We start from the raw sequence: 14,195 nt of genomic DNA, 5'->3' as shown, positions 1-14,195 counted from the left end.
GTCTGAAACAAGTCTGTGCGAGTTTGACTGTGCTGCGAGGTAGTAGCGATGGAGAAACGACTTTGAATTTGACAAGTGATCCAGCAAAGCGCGTGTAGCATCAGATGATGTTTGTCGTGGTGTGGTAGCAGGTCCAGTGAGGAACAAGCAACGCTGAGCTAAGGCTTGATGGGATGAAAGAAGGACTGAAGGAAGGACAGGATCGAGATGGGTGACACGCAATCACGAATCATGAATCGTGAATTCAGCCGAGTTCAGGGTCTCGTGTCTCACTCCGTCACCTGTATCACACCTGTATTTCTCAGCGTGCTGTTCAGTCGTGAGTCTGCACTCGTGACTAAAAACAAAACAAAAAACAAAGCCCGAAGAATCGACGTGGTTCAACCGCAGTCACCAGTGTGGCTGACTCATGTTGGTTTCAAAAGATGGTATTCGTGATGAATGATGAGCATGATCCTGGCGATCGTGCTCAGCTGAGCTCGGTTGCAGATCAAGGTAATATAAATACATGTAGGATCTGTATCTCGTCGGAAACAAGGGTATAAGGAATATGCAATGAATGCAATGAATGCAATGAATGCTATGAATGCTATGCAGAGGCATCAGCGAACAAGCGTGGGACCTCTCGAAGGCGACCTCAAGCTTGTTATTGACATGCGTAAATCATCTGATGCAACGTCCGCATCTGCTCCACCACCCTTAATCGCTGCAGTCGCACCAGACACACTCGGCGGATAACCGGTCTTGATTGCAAACGTGGGGCTTCGGATCGTGTGATCGCCCTTGCCCAAGGCATACTCATCCACGATGGGCAATTGCAGGACGTTCATCTTTGGTGTGATGCAGACCAGCGTGTTGGTTGGGATTTCCATCCAATCGGCCTTTTCAAACGTCAAGGGCTCGCTCGCTACTACAATGATTTTCTCCCTTTTGTCCGTCTTGACCATCCTGTAGGTTCCGGGCGAGTGCTCGTAAAAGCTTGTGCCCGAGGAAAAGTAGAGCGAAGCTGCTTGGTCGTGCTTGCTTGAGACGTATCGGGTGCAAATGATCGATTGGCCGTCGGTGACGCAAAAGTTCATCAGGCTGGGTTCTCGGATACCTGCCTCGCGCGCCCAAGTGTTAAAGTCGTTGATCGTGGCCAGCATCGCATCTCGCAGCTCTTTGTAGCAAAAGGGCTCTGTTTGAAGAGGGTCGCCGAGATGACTGAGGAAGACGGCGAATGCGAATTCTGAGTCCGTGTGTCCCTGCGGGAAGAGGAAGAGTGGCTCGGGAAGCGAGGCGAGAACCTTGCGTTTGATCTTGGAGAATTCCGAGATCTGACCGTTGTGCATCCACATGAGTCGTCCGTATCGCCATGGATGGCAGTTGGTCTCGGACAGTGCACCGGCAGTAGAGGCGCGAACATGAGCGAAGACGAGGGGCGATTTGATCTTTTCGGCGATGCGCTGAAGGTTTTGATTATTCCATGCTGGAGTGACCGAGGTGAAGATGCAGGGAGCATTGCCCAGCTCTGGATCTTGTTTGGAGTCGTACCAGCCCACGCCGAAGCCGTCGCCGTTGACAGCGCGCGTGGCATCGAGACGCAGCCGAGAGTCAAAAGCTTGGTTGATGATCGAGTGGGCGGGGCGTGTAACGAGATGGCAAAGCTGAATCGGGTCGGCGCCCTTGAAAACTAGATTGGGGCATGGCGAGCAACAAGAAATGCAGAATGCAAGTTGGGAGTACTCGAGTGTTAGAACTTGGGGCTACCAGGCAAGCTTGTTTGTTGGAAGGGATGAAGTCACTTACCAAGTAGTCGACACATGGTGTTGACGCGCAGCTATCGCTAGACCGAGTTATACAGAGCCCAGCAAGCACAACCAAGAGCAGGAGCAACGGCAGATAGAGCGGCTAATGCGTAGTGCTTGTAACAAGGAGGTGGCCAAAGCAAAAGCGCCCAAAAGATCAGCGCAATGTGCTCTCTCGTGCAGCCTTTTTTTAACAGCTATGATGGTTGCTGGTGGCTTGTATCTGAAGCAGAATTGCGCGAATCGTGAATGATGGTGTGCAAAGACCAACTTGAGAACGCCCCAAGAATCAGGAATTAGTCACCAATCGTGTATCGTGACTTCGTCACTTGGAAGGATGGAGGCAGTCACGAGCGACTCGTGCTGAGTTATCTCGATCAATCGTGAATCAATCACGAATTCACGATTGGTGTGATTCAATTTCCATTCGTGATTCACGATTGGGCGACCTTTGTGCTTATCACGTCATACTCGTCACTCGTCACTCGTCACTTTGGGCGTAAGTCGTGAGAGATGCTTTTCAGGGTCCACAACAAATCAAAATTCACGAATCACGAATCACGAATCACGAATCACGAATCACGAATTGGAGCTCAGCCAATGCCAAAGGCCAGAATCTGTGAATGAAAACGAAAATGAGGAAAAAGTGAACAAAAAAACCAAAAAGCGTCCAAAATGAGCAAAGAAATAATGGCATAGAAAATACCTCTAAAAAGATTCAAGGTCGTGAGTCGTGAGTGTCTCCACAATCGTGAATCGACAATCACGAATGCAAGTCACACGTCATGAGGTTGTGGAGCTGCTGCTGGTTGGTTCTGCTTGCTGGTGTGTTTTCTTTACCAAGTGTGTTACTTTGCTACCGCTGCTTCTCACCCACAGGGACGACCTGGCAGGATGGCGCTGCTCGAATCATTCGACGATGCTCTGGCAGCCACGGCATCCAAGCGCTCTACCACGTCACCGCCTGCTCTTCGCGTGGTCGGCGGAAACCTTTGTTCAACCGCCATCGAGTGGCACTCGGTGCAATCTAACTTGACACCCCACAGTCACGGCCTGGTCAGCTCGGTTTATCGTTGTTCTCTTTCTCCCTGCGCCACCTGGCCCTTTGATCACGCAGCCTCGTCCAGTACACAAGCCGACTCGACACTGTGCCGCGCAGCATCGTCTGCGGACGGCCTTCCAGGCTGGGTGTGCATCAAACGTGTCGAACCAGACACACAACCGCGTCCACATTCCGTGTCTCGCGAAGTCGCACTGCTCTCCAGCTTGTCACATCCCAACGTCGCTCCGCTACTAGCCGCAATCCTCGACGAATCAGATCCTTTCGGTTCAGTCATCGACCTCGTCCTTCCGCTCTACGCGGCAACGTTAGAGGAGGTGCTCGCAGAACCTTCACTCGTACCATCCCTCACAGTTCTGTCCGACACGGGTGAGCAAGTGAGGGCGGCAAAATCCATCGCCCACCTCTGGTCAGATTCGGTGTCCTCTTTTATTAAAGACGTGTCCAAACAGCTCTTGAATGGCGTCGCATTCCTACACGTGAATGCGATTGCACACAGGGACATAAAACCCTCCAATATCTTGTTGAGCCACAATGGCGTAGTCAAAATCATCGATTTGGCAACCGCCTATACTACTCGAAGGCTAAGAGATCCAATCTCGACCGAACCGGAAGGATGGGTGGAGGGTGAACGAGCAAACCAGATGGTATGCCAGGTGGGGACGCGCGAATTTCGAGCACCTGAGTTGCTCTTCTCGCCTGTCGGAGGGTATGATGCCTTTGCCGTAGATGTTTGGGCGCTCGGAGTCACTCTAGCCCACTTTTTCACCGCTCTCACCGCCCTTGGCTCCTCCTCGCACGCTATAGACATGCCATGCCTCGATGTGGAGCAGCAAGATGAGCGACTACCTTGGCAAAAAGCATTTGAATCCGCAACAGCCCTCCCTTCGCCCACTGGCTCCTCCTCCTCTAGTTTGTTCTGGGAAGAGGAAGCACCTATCGCTCACCACAATCTACCCAGAACAGCGTCCGCCTACAGTCGAACGCCACTCTTCACGCCAGACAAAGGAGATATCGGTCTAGCTGCCAGCATCTTCCACCTTCTCGGCCTGCCCACCGACGTCAAAGACTGGCCAGAAGCAGAGCACTTTCAACCACCGCTGCACAGGCTACCTTTTGCTGCTACCAGTGGCCACGGTTTGTTGACGGCCATGCCCTTGTTCAATGCCGAGCCAGCGCTAACCAACCTTGTACACCAAGTCATCCTGCCAGCCATCACCCTCTCGGCAAGCAAGAGACCAAAAGCGAGCGAGCTGGTTGATGCTTTGCAACCATGATCACCTTGTTCGCATCCTGATCCTACAGGCCATAGGCAACTCACAATATCAAGACTGTTCTTGATCGATCACGTATGATTCCACCGTCTGTCTGCACAAGCGTCGAGATATTCTTATTAATATAACGTTGGCAACTATTTTGAAGAACAAATATCACAGACAACTATCGTCAACGTGGAACGTGGAATGTGCCCAAGAGAAACAAGACATGGTGGAGGCGTGAGGCGAGTACCCTTCTCCGTATGCAGACCCCCAAGCCCAAGTTGTAGCTGGACCGTGCCAAGGCGGCCGTAATGCTGCTCCAACTACGCCCATTCGTGATCCGAGAGTGATACGAGATGTGCGCAACGAATAATGGTACAAGCGTTGACGTACGTGTCCAATCTTGGATCAACACAAAGCACCATATCAGTGAGCCAGACTGCATCTGGCTGAAGCGCAAAGAGCAAAGATGGGTGGAAAGAGCGCTTTGGACAGAGCGCCCAGGAATGCCAAACGGGGGAGAAGCACGATTAGAGATGAAAGAGTGCGGCGAGAGATGCGTCAAGAATGCGAGAGGACAGTGGTGTTACATGGTGGTGCAGGACAAGGATGACAGCGAATGCGATGTAGGCGAGCGAGACAGCATTCGACAACGACGAAGCAAAGCAGAGACACCAGCAACCCGTGGACTGGTGCACAGGGTGCAGGTGTAAGTGCAAGTACAGGAGGCTCTTGATCAACGGCGAAAATCGGAGGAAAAAGAGGAAAGGGAGGGAAGAAGGCACTGACTGGCAGGACAGGTGAGGCCAGGTCAGGCGATGGTTAGACCTCGGCAGATGCGACGGCAGCTGCGCGAGGGAAAGGCAGAGCGATGTCTGCGACCAATGACGAAGCGAGCTGCTGGTGCTGTTGCATTTGCTGGTGTGCGCCGCTGAGACGGCGATACTTGGGCTGCACCTGCGAGGGTTGGCAAGGGCTCGCAGCACGAAGTTCCGTGTCGAGCGCAACGGCAGCGTTAGTGATGTTGTCCGATTGCGACCGGTTCAAACTGCTGCGGCTACCAGCGACGTCGCCAACCTCAGTAGAGGCAGCATTTTGAACCGCGTGAGCACGCTTGAGCTCTGCGGTCCACTTCTCCCAGTCGCCCTCAGGCACCATCAGACGGTAGTCAATGGCTTTGAGAAAGGCGCGCTCGAGCTTGCCGAGGTCCTTGACGGGAAGTCCCGAAATCTTGGACCAGGCTCGGTTGGAATAGCAACGGTCCTGAACAAACTTGGAGGCAGTGATGACCGATGCCAGGAACATGCGACGCGGACATCGAATCAGGCAAAGCTCTTCCTTGGTCATGCCGTGCAGGGGAGAAATAGCTTGTGTCTCGACTTGAACATCGATACCAGCAGCGCGTGTCGACTGCGTGAGTGTCAACTGCTTTGAATTCTCCGTGGCTTGGCCGAGCCTGACGCAGTAGAGCAGCGCAGCCTGCAAGGTGGAGCAGGAAGTGCGTCCACGACGCAGCGTTTCGCGCACAAAGAGTTGGAGGGGAAGAGCATCCTTGCCTTTGGCGAGATCACACGAGGCCGCGGGCGTGGAGGCATTCCAAATTCTATCGAGAGTCCGGCATGAGGCATCTATGACGAAGAAATATCCAAAGTCGACGATTGGACGGCGGCAACGGCTCAAATGATCAGCAAACTGGATCATGCAGATGAGAGAAGTGGCGAGAGTAAAGGGAAGGGTGGGTGAATGTAAAAAAGGTGCTGATCTGGAACGAAATACTTACCAACTAGACAATCGACAAGAGCCATCTTGGAGCCGTCGGTCGAGGACGAGGAGGAAGAGGAAGATACCGGAGAGATACTGGGAGCAGAGACAGCTTGCATAGCATCGGCAGTGGGGGCGGTGGTCGGCGGCATAGGATGCGCTGGCTGCGAGGCGGCCGTGACAAAGTCCGAGGCAAGCTTGACGACCTTGCCTTCAAGGTGACGGATGCGTTTGACGCAGCGTTGACGCTCAGACTGCGATGCAGTCTTCGATGCAGCAAGCATGTCGGCCCGCCAGGCGGCAAGCTGTTCATACTGCTCATGTGAGAAGCTCTGCGCTATAGAGCTCTTGCGAGACGAAGGGGTCTGTTCGCCAACGCTGGTTTGCGAACCGAAGGCCGCCTCGGAGCCTTCGTTGTCCGAAGAGAAGACCGAGGCATGATGAGTTGCCGATGCGGTGGACGAGGACAAGGAGGAAGCTTCCGAGTTGGATCGCGAACGCTTGCCGCACACGATTGGGTTTGGTAGAGCAAAACCATTGAGGGCAGACAAGAGATGCGGCTTGCCAAGCACCGACTGCTCGAGTGCGGTGGTGTGGCTAGCCAGGTTGAATCCATTGAGCTCAACAAAGTCTGAGACGGGCAAAGTAGCGCCGTCGACGACCATGGTCGGAGCGTGAGAAGGGAACGGCTGCATGACTGCAGACGAGTATGAGGAAAAAGAGGCCAGATCGCTAGGTAGCTATAGCGGATCTGAAACGGACCAAGAGCAGGCGAGTCGGCTTCACTGGGAAAACAGAGAAGCGAAGCAAGATACTGCTGTTGCAAGGCCGAGTAGAGCTGAGAATTATGAGCCAATACGACGAAACCAATTCACGTAGATTAGGACCGGGTGGATCGCGGCGAGAACCGCAATCGTTCAAAAAAGATGTGATAGCGAGAGGCCTAAGCAGAGATGTAGGACGGCTCGCTGGATAAAGTACTTGAAACGCTAGAAACGTTCTAAATACCTGGCAACAGAGAATGAGAGAGCGACGTCAATGGAGAAGCCGATCGGGATATGGATGATTACGGTGGCAAGCTGAGATGGTGACGGGAGTCGATGGCGCGCCAGTAAGTGTTGGGGGACCTTGGACGACCGTTCTGAGATGCAGAAGGATAATCTTAAAGGTCCCACGAGGGGATGGCGATGTGGGAAACCATTGTATGTGCGAGTTATCGAGCGTAGACAAGAGAGAGCTAGCGGCTTGTGTGTTGTGCTTCCAAGTGTTGCAATGTAGCAGCGTTTCAAAGGACGCGCGTCGAGGTAGCAAAGTCTGGCGAGAAAACACACGTAGCGGGCTGAATCGCAAGGAAGGAGTAGCTATCGAAGGATGACAGGAGCTATGATGAAAGCTGAGTTCACGTGTGCTGCTGCGGAGACGATGGCAGATTATGACAATGTGGATGCCAAGGACGTTGGTGAACGGCGTGAGAAGGAGGGAGTGTTGTGGATGCTCGAGATTAAAGAGGACAAGGCTGCCGAGTAGCGCGCGAGTCAGACGAGGGGCGACGGGTGGCTTGGTGGCTGTCAAATTTGAGGGATCCAGGGTTTGACGAGGTCTAGAGCGACAGAAGGGATGGGTTGGACGCAGAAGGAGTCACCTCTGCAAGGCTGTGCCAGGTCAAGAACCAGACGGTGTGAGCTGAGCTGCTGTGGCAAAGTCTGATACGCTGCAAGATCGGACGCGCGAAAGAGAGTGCGGGATGTGCTGAGCAAGAGCCGAAAGATTTGTCGCGCGCAAATCAACCAAAGCTAAGAGGTCGTATAAGTGAAAGCTGAGTCGGATGTCGAGAGTGGTGGCGATGACGACGATGAGGATGAGGATGGAGGAAACGCCAGCCAAGACTGAGTTGGAGAATGAGCAGCAGTTGGCAAGAGGGGGAATATAGAGTGAGCAGCAGCGAGTGAGTGGCGGTGATAGCCAATTTCGTAGGCGTGACTGTGAGTCATATTCGTAATTGGGGAGCGAGCGGAGCAGCATCGAGTTTAGACAGCTCGACAGCCGCCAAATTCGACATCTTTGGCTCAGCAGCCAGTATGTGGCGACGGACCCTGAGCAGCAGCAGCAGCAGCAACCTTTACAGCCGTGGGAGTCACACTCACACTGGAAAATCACCGCGCCCAGCCGCCGTGTTTCGATTGATTTTCATCTCGACGATTTTGTGACTTTGGAATCGATCGGCTTTGCCCACCTCTGCACCCCTGTCATCCAAGCACCTCACCCTGTTGAGTGGGGTGAGCATGCTCTTCTGCTCTTCTTCTCAAAGCGCTGATCCGATGTGATCATACCAAAAAGCAGCGCACCCAAATCGTAAATTGTCAACGGTATCTCTCTAGCAACAACAGCCAGACGAGTCACATTGATGCGGCCAAGTGGCCATGCGGCCTTGGTGGCAATCGCGGCGCTAAATCATGAAGCGTGAATCGGTGAGCAAGAGCAGACGATGCTGTGGCTATTTGACCGGCAAGTGCACTAGAGCAGTATCTTTCAACTCGTGACTGCGCAGTGGCGCGCATTTTCCAAAACAGACTCTCTGACTGGGTCAGAAACGGCGGATGACTCCACTCCGCGACTCGGCAGTCACCCTCGAACTAAGCACGAAATGGTTCTCGAGATCGCGTTGCAGCTGAAGCAAGTCATATGAGTCACGAATGTGCACAAAACCACTCCAAAATATACTGCTGTAATATCGTAAATCACTGAATCGCTGAATCGCTGAATCGCCCAAAAATAAAGCTCTGCTCTTTCGCCATGTCCATCCAGCCAGGGATTCCGTGATTTTTCGAAATGGAAATCGAAATTTCGCGAATTCGGAACAACCCGCGCAACCACGACGAACGCAGCAATCGTCAGCTTGTGACTGACTTACTCGGTACCTGACTGCCTTTCTCTGCGGCCCATACACGATTTGCGATTGCGAATCACCGTCACAAAGGCGTGTAAGGGAGACGAGTTAACTAGTCCAGGTTGACGTCGACTTGGCCGTTTGTGTCACTTTGCCGCGCCGGGTTCGATCCGTGATTGGATCTAGCTCGTGATCTCACGATTACTTCCTGCTGCTTGTTCTCCTCCTGATTCTGTGATTCTTAAATCCTTGCAAATGCGCGTCAGATGGTTGGCGGTCTAGTTTGTTCGGATGGTGCGTGGTGTTCGTGTCGCCTTCTTCCGACGCCCACATGTATCTTTGCCTTGTCACACCTGTGGTGGTCGAACTCGCTGATCTTCAGACTCACCCTCCACAACCGTGACCTACGAGGCCATACTCATCGTCTATACAAAAGCAACTTCGTCGGCTCCCTCGGTGATCGAAAGCGACCGCCAGCACCACAGCCAAGCCCTCCTTTTCGTTTTGCTGTGTGCGCTCAAAACAAGCAGTCACAAGTATGGATCGGTTCAGACTGAACCGTGATCCAGCTGCACACCCGCAGACCCTACAGAGAGAGGTGCAGCACAGCGCATAAAGCCGATTTCTCGCTTCGGGTTTCAAGGCCTTTCTCGCCGTTTTGTCGTGCGAGCCGATCAGATCGATTTTCGCCTGAGATGCTCCCGATCAAATTCAAACACCTCAGCATGACTAATGACTCTCCACTCGGTCGCGCGTAAGTTGACAAGCTTAGATGATTTCGCTCGACAATTGCCGCTCGACCTTGCTTTGGGCGAGACTCTTACGTTACCCTCCGTATCACACGTCGTAACGACATCTTCGACAACGTCCCTCCATAGGCTGACTGTGGGGCAACGACACACGTCTTTTTCTCCGGTGGAACACGTCAAGTTACCATGACGAGATTGGCACGTCCCATCACATCCTCCGGCCCACTTGCATCAGCCGCAGGCTCACTTTCGCGGGCTGGCAGAGTCTCTGTCACTCGATCCTCGTCGAGTCAAGGTCTGGCAGCCTCGCTTCAAGTGCAAACTGGCTCCCTGGCTCGTCCTTTTCGTTCTTATCCCTATGATCATCCTGCGACACCATGGCCAGCACGCAATGACTTCGCGTCGTCCAGCCGACTACTGACCTCAGCTGCTCCTGCATCAGCCCCAACACACGCTATCGACTCTGACATTGTCATCGTTGGCGGAGGCGTGATTGGTCTCAATTTGGCGTGCGACCTGGTCGCCTCTCAAGCCATCAGCTCACCAGCTGAATCAGGTGCTCACCCAATCACCCTGGTTGAAGCTTCTGATCTCGCCCGCCTCCGTAGCTGGACTGCCGACCGTGCAAGCCACCTCTCCCAGAGTAACGCATCCTCTTCCTCCGCTGTAGATGGCCTCGATTGGGAGAACCGCGTCATCTCGCTTACATCTGAGAATCTCGACTGGCTCAAGCGCATCGGCGTATATCCTTACCTCGTACAGCACCGTCTTCGCCCAGTTAACTCGATGCGTGTTTGGGACGGTCTCTCCGATGCTGTGCTCGATTTCGATTCGAGTCATCTCTCGAGCACTGCAGGCTCCACGTCGCAGATCAGCGTCATGGTCGAGATTAGTAACCTTCAGCAAGCCATGCTACAGTTTCTCGAGCAAGGACCTGGCAAAGGTATTTGCTCCATCAAGGACAACGCCAAAGTCGAATCCATCGTCGCTGGCTCAAAGATCGAAGCAGGAAGTTCGTCTGTTGAGCAGGATCCCTGGCCGATTGTGCACTTGACGACGGGCGATGCTATCCAGGCGAGGCTGCTAGTTGGCGCAGATGGGCCTAACTCCCCAGTGCGCAAGTATGCTGGCATTGGCGACTACGGCTGGCCATATGACCGGTGCGGTCTCGTGGGGACGCTCCGATGTCGAGGCGCCGAGAGTGGAGAGCCAAGTGTGGGATACACTGCGTATCAGCGTTTCTTGCCCAGTGGCACCATCGCCTTCCTGCCGCTGTCCGACTCGACCGCATCCATGGTCTGGACGCTCGAGCCTCAAGTCGCAGCCGCTCTGACTCTCCTGCATCGCGACACGACTGGTTCTGCCGACGAGCCGCTCGCCAAGCTAGTCGATGCGGCCTTCCGCCTCCCTTGGTCGCACATCGAGCGGTTGTTCGAACGCGTCGTAGCATATTCAAAGTACTCTCATCCTGTGGGGACACAGCGCAACTGGAGCTGGCTCGCCGCAGAGATTCCTACAGAAGCTGAATGGGTCGAACGAGGCTTGGGCGAGCCTTTGCCTGAAAGTGGAACCGGTGATGTACCACCCAAGGTTCGGTCGCTGGACGTGAAAAGTGTTGCAAGCTTCCCGCTCAATCTCAAGCACGCCGACGCCTACCTCGGTGCATCGCTCAACAGCTCGCCTCTCCTACCATCCGGCTTGCTCGCTGGAGCCCTGGCTGCAGTCGGACTTGCTCCCGAGGGTGCCGGGCAAGGTGCTGGTCGTGGACGTACCGTTCTCGTCGGCGATGCAGCGCATACGATCCACCCGCTTGCTGGACAAGGCCTCAATCTGGGTATTGCTGACGTTCGCTCGCTATCGCAGACGTTGCGCGCCGCATTGGGCGCAGGCGCCGATATCGGCTCGTACAATGCGCTCAAGGGGTACGCCAGGGATCGATACTGGCAGAACCAGAAGATGCTCTCCGCTGTAGATCATTTGCATTGGCTCTATGCTGGCACGCCTGTACCGCTTGCTCAGCAGGCGGATGGTGGAAAGCGGCAAAGGGAGAGAGATGGACTGGCCAAAACCACCGCCAAGGAGGCGGTCGGAAGGGGAGTAATTTGGGCCAGGAGCACGGGGTTGGAGGTGATCAACGAGCTCGGGTTTGTCAAGAATGCTTTTATGCGTCAAGCTGGTTCTACTACCATTGCTCGTGGCGCACCGTGGCCATCATCGACGCGCCCTTTTTCTACGCATCATAGTCGAGGTTTGCATACCTCGCCGAGACCCCGACCGGTCTTGGTGATAGACGTCTTCCGCTCACAAGTGCGGCCACACGCAAGCGGTCCTTCAGCGCGGCTTGCATCTGACGCATACATCAATGCCGACGCAAGCGACACCTCGACTGCAGCTACCACCTCCACCCCATCGCTCGCGTCGCTCACGCCATCGCAACGACGAGCTCTACGCGATATGCTGCGGGTGGATCATTCGGGTGAAATCGCAGCCAATACAATCTATCAAGGCCAAGCGGACATGTTTGGTGCGCTCGGCGACGTCAAGAACCGCGATCTGTCGATCGAAATGTGGCAGACGGAGAAAAAGCATCTCGAGGTGATGCGCGCCTTGCTTCGACAGCACAACGTGCGACCTTCGCTGTTGTTGCCTATCTGGTCCACCGCCGGGAGGGTGCTGGGTGGTGTGACGGCATTGTTAGGGCCTCGAAGCGCCATGGCGTGCACCGAGGCAGTGGAAAGCGTGATTGGTGAGCATTACGATGATCAGTTGAAAGAGCTAAAGACGATCCTGGACGGGGATGGGATAGAAGGTGGAAAGCGCGACGAGGTGCACCCTTCACTTCCGTTGCTGTCGGATATCATCGAGGAGTTTAGAGACGACGAATTGGAACATCTCGATACAGCGGTCGAGCACGAATCGCAGCAGGCAGCAGGCCATGCCTTGTTGAGCGCGGTGATTGCTGCTGGTTGTAGAGGCGCGATCTGGGTCGCTTCTAGGGTGTGATACTCACGACTTGTTCCCTTTTTCACACCGCAATGTTACACTTTGACATTTTACGTTCTTTCATGATCGTGACAGTTTGAACGGTCGTGTTCTGCCATGATGTTTTCGGTGTACAGACTGTCCACACCAGTATCAACGTCGGAACCCCATCGTCCGAGACTAATAGGCCAGTAGAACAAGCACGAATATCACCGTTTAACCGATTCAGTGGACCCTGTATAGTTCTGCTGGGCCGTGTCGATCCTTTCCAGCGTTCTGCTAGCCGAGCTGCACGTTACAACGCTTTAGCCGCATTTCCTGCGTGGAATTCCACGCGCCAGCAGCACACACGCACAAGGTAGTTGTTTATCAGTTATCAACCAAACGGCATCGCGCAATGAGTTGCGGCATCGGATCGCGTTGGATCCACGCGTTTGGCTAGCGTCAAGTCGGTCGACGGAAGAGCTCGTACCGACGGCATCTATGGGATCAAGCAAAGAAGGCGCTTGGATGGACGGACTGACTGTTTGGTCTGCTGACGTGTTCGACTAGAGGGTGGGAGACATGGTTTAACTTGAGTACATTCACGGTTCATAACATACATTCACGGTGATTCCATCTCACCAACGGCACCATTCGCTTTTCAAACCGAACGTGACATTTTGCGATAAAGATGCAGTTGGCAAGGTACGCCTTGATAGGGGCTGCTACGACGACGATCGATGTCGGTGCAACTCACCTGAATGGTGCGGCGCCTCAACTCAAGATCCCTGCCATTTGGCGATCACCGCTTTTCAGATCAGGCAATCCTGCCTCCCACCATACTCCCGCAACTGCCAAATCAATCCCCTCTGGCCTTCAAGAAAACTTTCAGATCCACGAACCAGCTCCCATCCTCACCACCGCAGCCGCCACTTGCTCTGTCATCCTGGTCGATCGGTCTTTCGGCAACAGTTATGGGTCGCCATCGTACTTCTCCTTCGATCCGATTTCTTTCTCGGGTACGCAATGTTCCGATCCCACACAATGGACTGGATTGACGCTGGACATCCATGGCGAAACCAGGGGACGACAGTTCGATCGTCTCGGTACGGTTTGGATCGGCAACAACAGGACGGGTCAAGGTGTGGAGGTGATGCGGCTGGACAACCCTGAGCCGACACGAACGGGTGTGTACTGGGATATCAAAAAGGATGTGGCCAAGTACTGGAGTCTGTTCAGTCAGAAGGCGGACGTGGTGTTCGATCTGCCGAACATCGTCGATTCGACGTATACAGGCGCGTTGAACGTCACGTTGAAGCTGAGCGCTTCTGTCGACGGCGTGGTGAGCCGTAGACGGAAGCGTCGTGGACATGCGGTACAGACAGCTTTGCCGTTGAAGCAGCGTGCGGCAGACGTGGTGATTCCGCTGTCGAAACGCCTGCAAAAGCAAAGCTCGATTTTTCAGATTGGCGGAACAGCTGGTAACGGTAGCACGTCGATCGACATTCCTCAAAACGCGGCCAGAGCCATTGTCGAAATCTACGCCAGCGGTACAGCAAGCGAAGAGTTCTGGTACACCGGCATCCCGGACCAGTTCCACCATCAAATCCCCAAAGCAGCAGACAACGGATACTACGGCTACGGAACCTATCGAGAAGTGCAACTGTACATCGACGGACAATTTGCCGGATTCGCCACTCCGTATCCGATCATCTACAGGCGCATCAT

The 14,195-nt window shown here is 54.1% G+C and overlaps 5 protein-coding genes across 5 annotated transcripts in view; 3 read left to right on the top strand and 2 right to left on the bottom strand.

The window, feature by feature from the left end:
- Nucleotides 1-602: 602 nt before the first annotated feature.
- Nucleotides 603-1,804, bottom strand: UMAG_05915 (putative glutamine amidotransferase subunit DUG3; the record flags this gene model as incomplete). Its single annotated transcript, XM_011393951.1, has 2 exons — nt 603-1,672; nt 1,789-1,804. The coding sequence occupies 2 exons, from the start codon at nt 1,802-1,804 to the stop codon at nt 603-605; spliced, it is 1,086 nt and encodes a 361-aa protein (XP_011392253.1).
- Nucleotides 1,805-2,681: 877 nt separating this feature from the next.
- UMAG_11799 (uncharacterized protein) lies at nt 2,682-4,124 on the top strand (the record flags this gene model as incomplete). Its single annotated transcript, XM_011394041.1, has 1 exon — nt 2,682-4,124. The coding sequence occupies one exon, from the start codon at nt 2,682-2,684 to the stop codon at nt 4,122-4,124; it is 1,443 nt and encodes a 480-aa protein (XP_011392343.1).
- An 804-nt stretch (nt 4,125-4,928) lies between these two features.
- Nucleotides 4,929-6,562, bottom strand: UMAG_11798 (uncharacterized protein; the record flags this gene model as incomplete). The annotated part of the gene is made up of 2 exons (XM_011394040.1): nt 4,929-5,734; nt 5,887-6,562. The coding sequence occupies 2 exons, from the start codon at nt 6,560-6,562 to the stop codon at nt 4,929-4,931; spliced, it is 1,482 nt and encodes a 493-aa protein (XP_011392342.1).
- A 3,127-nt stretch (nt 6,563-9,689) lies between these two features.
- Nucleotides 9,690-12,506, top strand: UMAG_11797 (uncharacterized protein; the record flags this gene model as incomplete). Its single annotated transcript, XM_011394039.1, has 1 exon — nt 9,690-12,506. The coding sequence occupies one exon, from the start codon at nt 9,690-9,692 to the stop codon at nt 12,504-12,506; it is 2,817 nt and encodes a 938-aa protein (XP_011392341.1).
- Nucleotides 12,507-13,158: 652 nt separating this feature from the next.
- Nucleotides 13,159-14,195, top strand: part of UMAG_15085 (uncharacterized protein) — a gene marked incomplete at both ends in the record, with an annotated part of 2,060 nt that continues 1,023 nt past the window's right edge. Inside the window, one exon of the mRNA XM_011394059.1 lies at nt 13,159-14,193. Coding sequence (XP_011392361.1) covers nt 13,159-14,193 — 1,035 coding nt within the window. The remainder of the gene's footprint in view (nt 14,194-14,195) is intronic.

The sequence above is a fragment of the Mycosarcoma maydis genome, chromosome 20 (genome assembly GCF_000328475.2).
Source record: "Mycosarcoma maydis chromosome 20, whole genome shotgun sequence".
NCBI lineage: Eukaryota > Fungi > Basidiomycota > Ustilaginomycetes > Ustilaginales > Mycosarcoma > Mycosarcoma maydis.
This window is presented reverse-complemented; position numbering and strand designations above follow the sequence as displayed.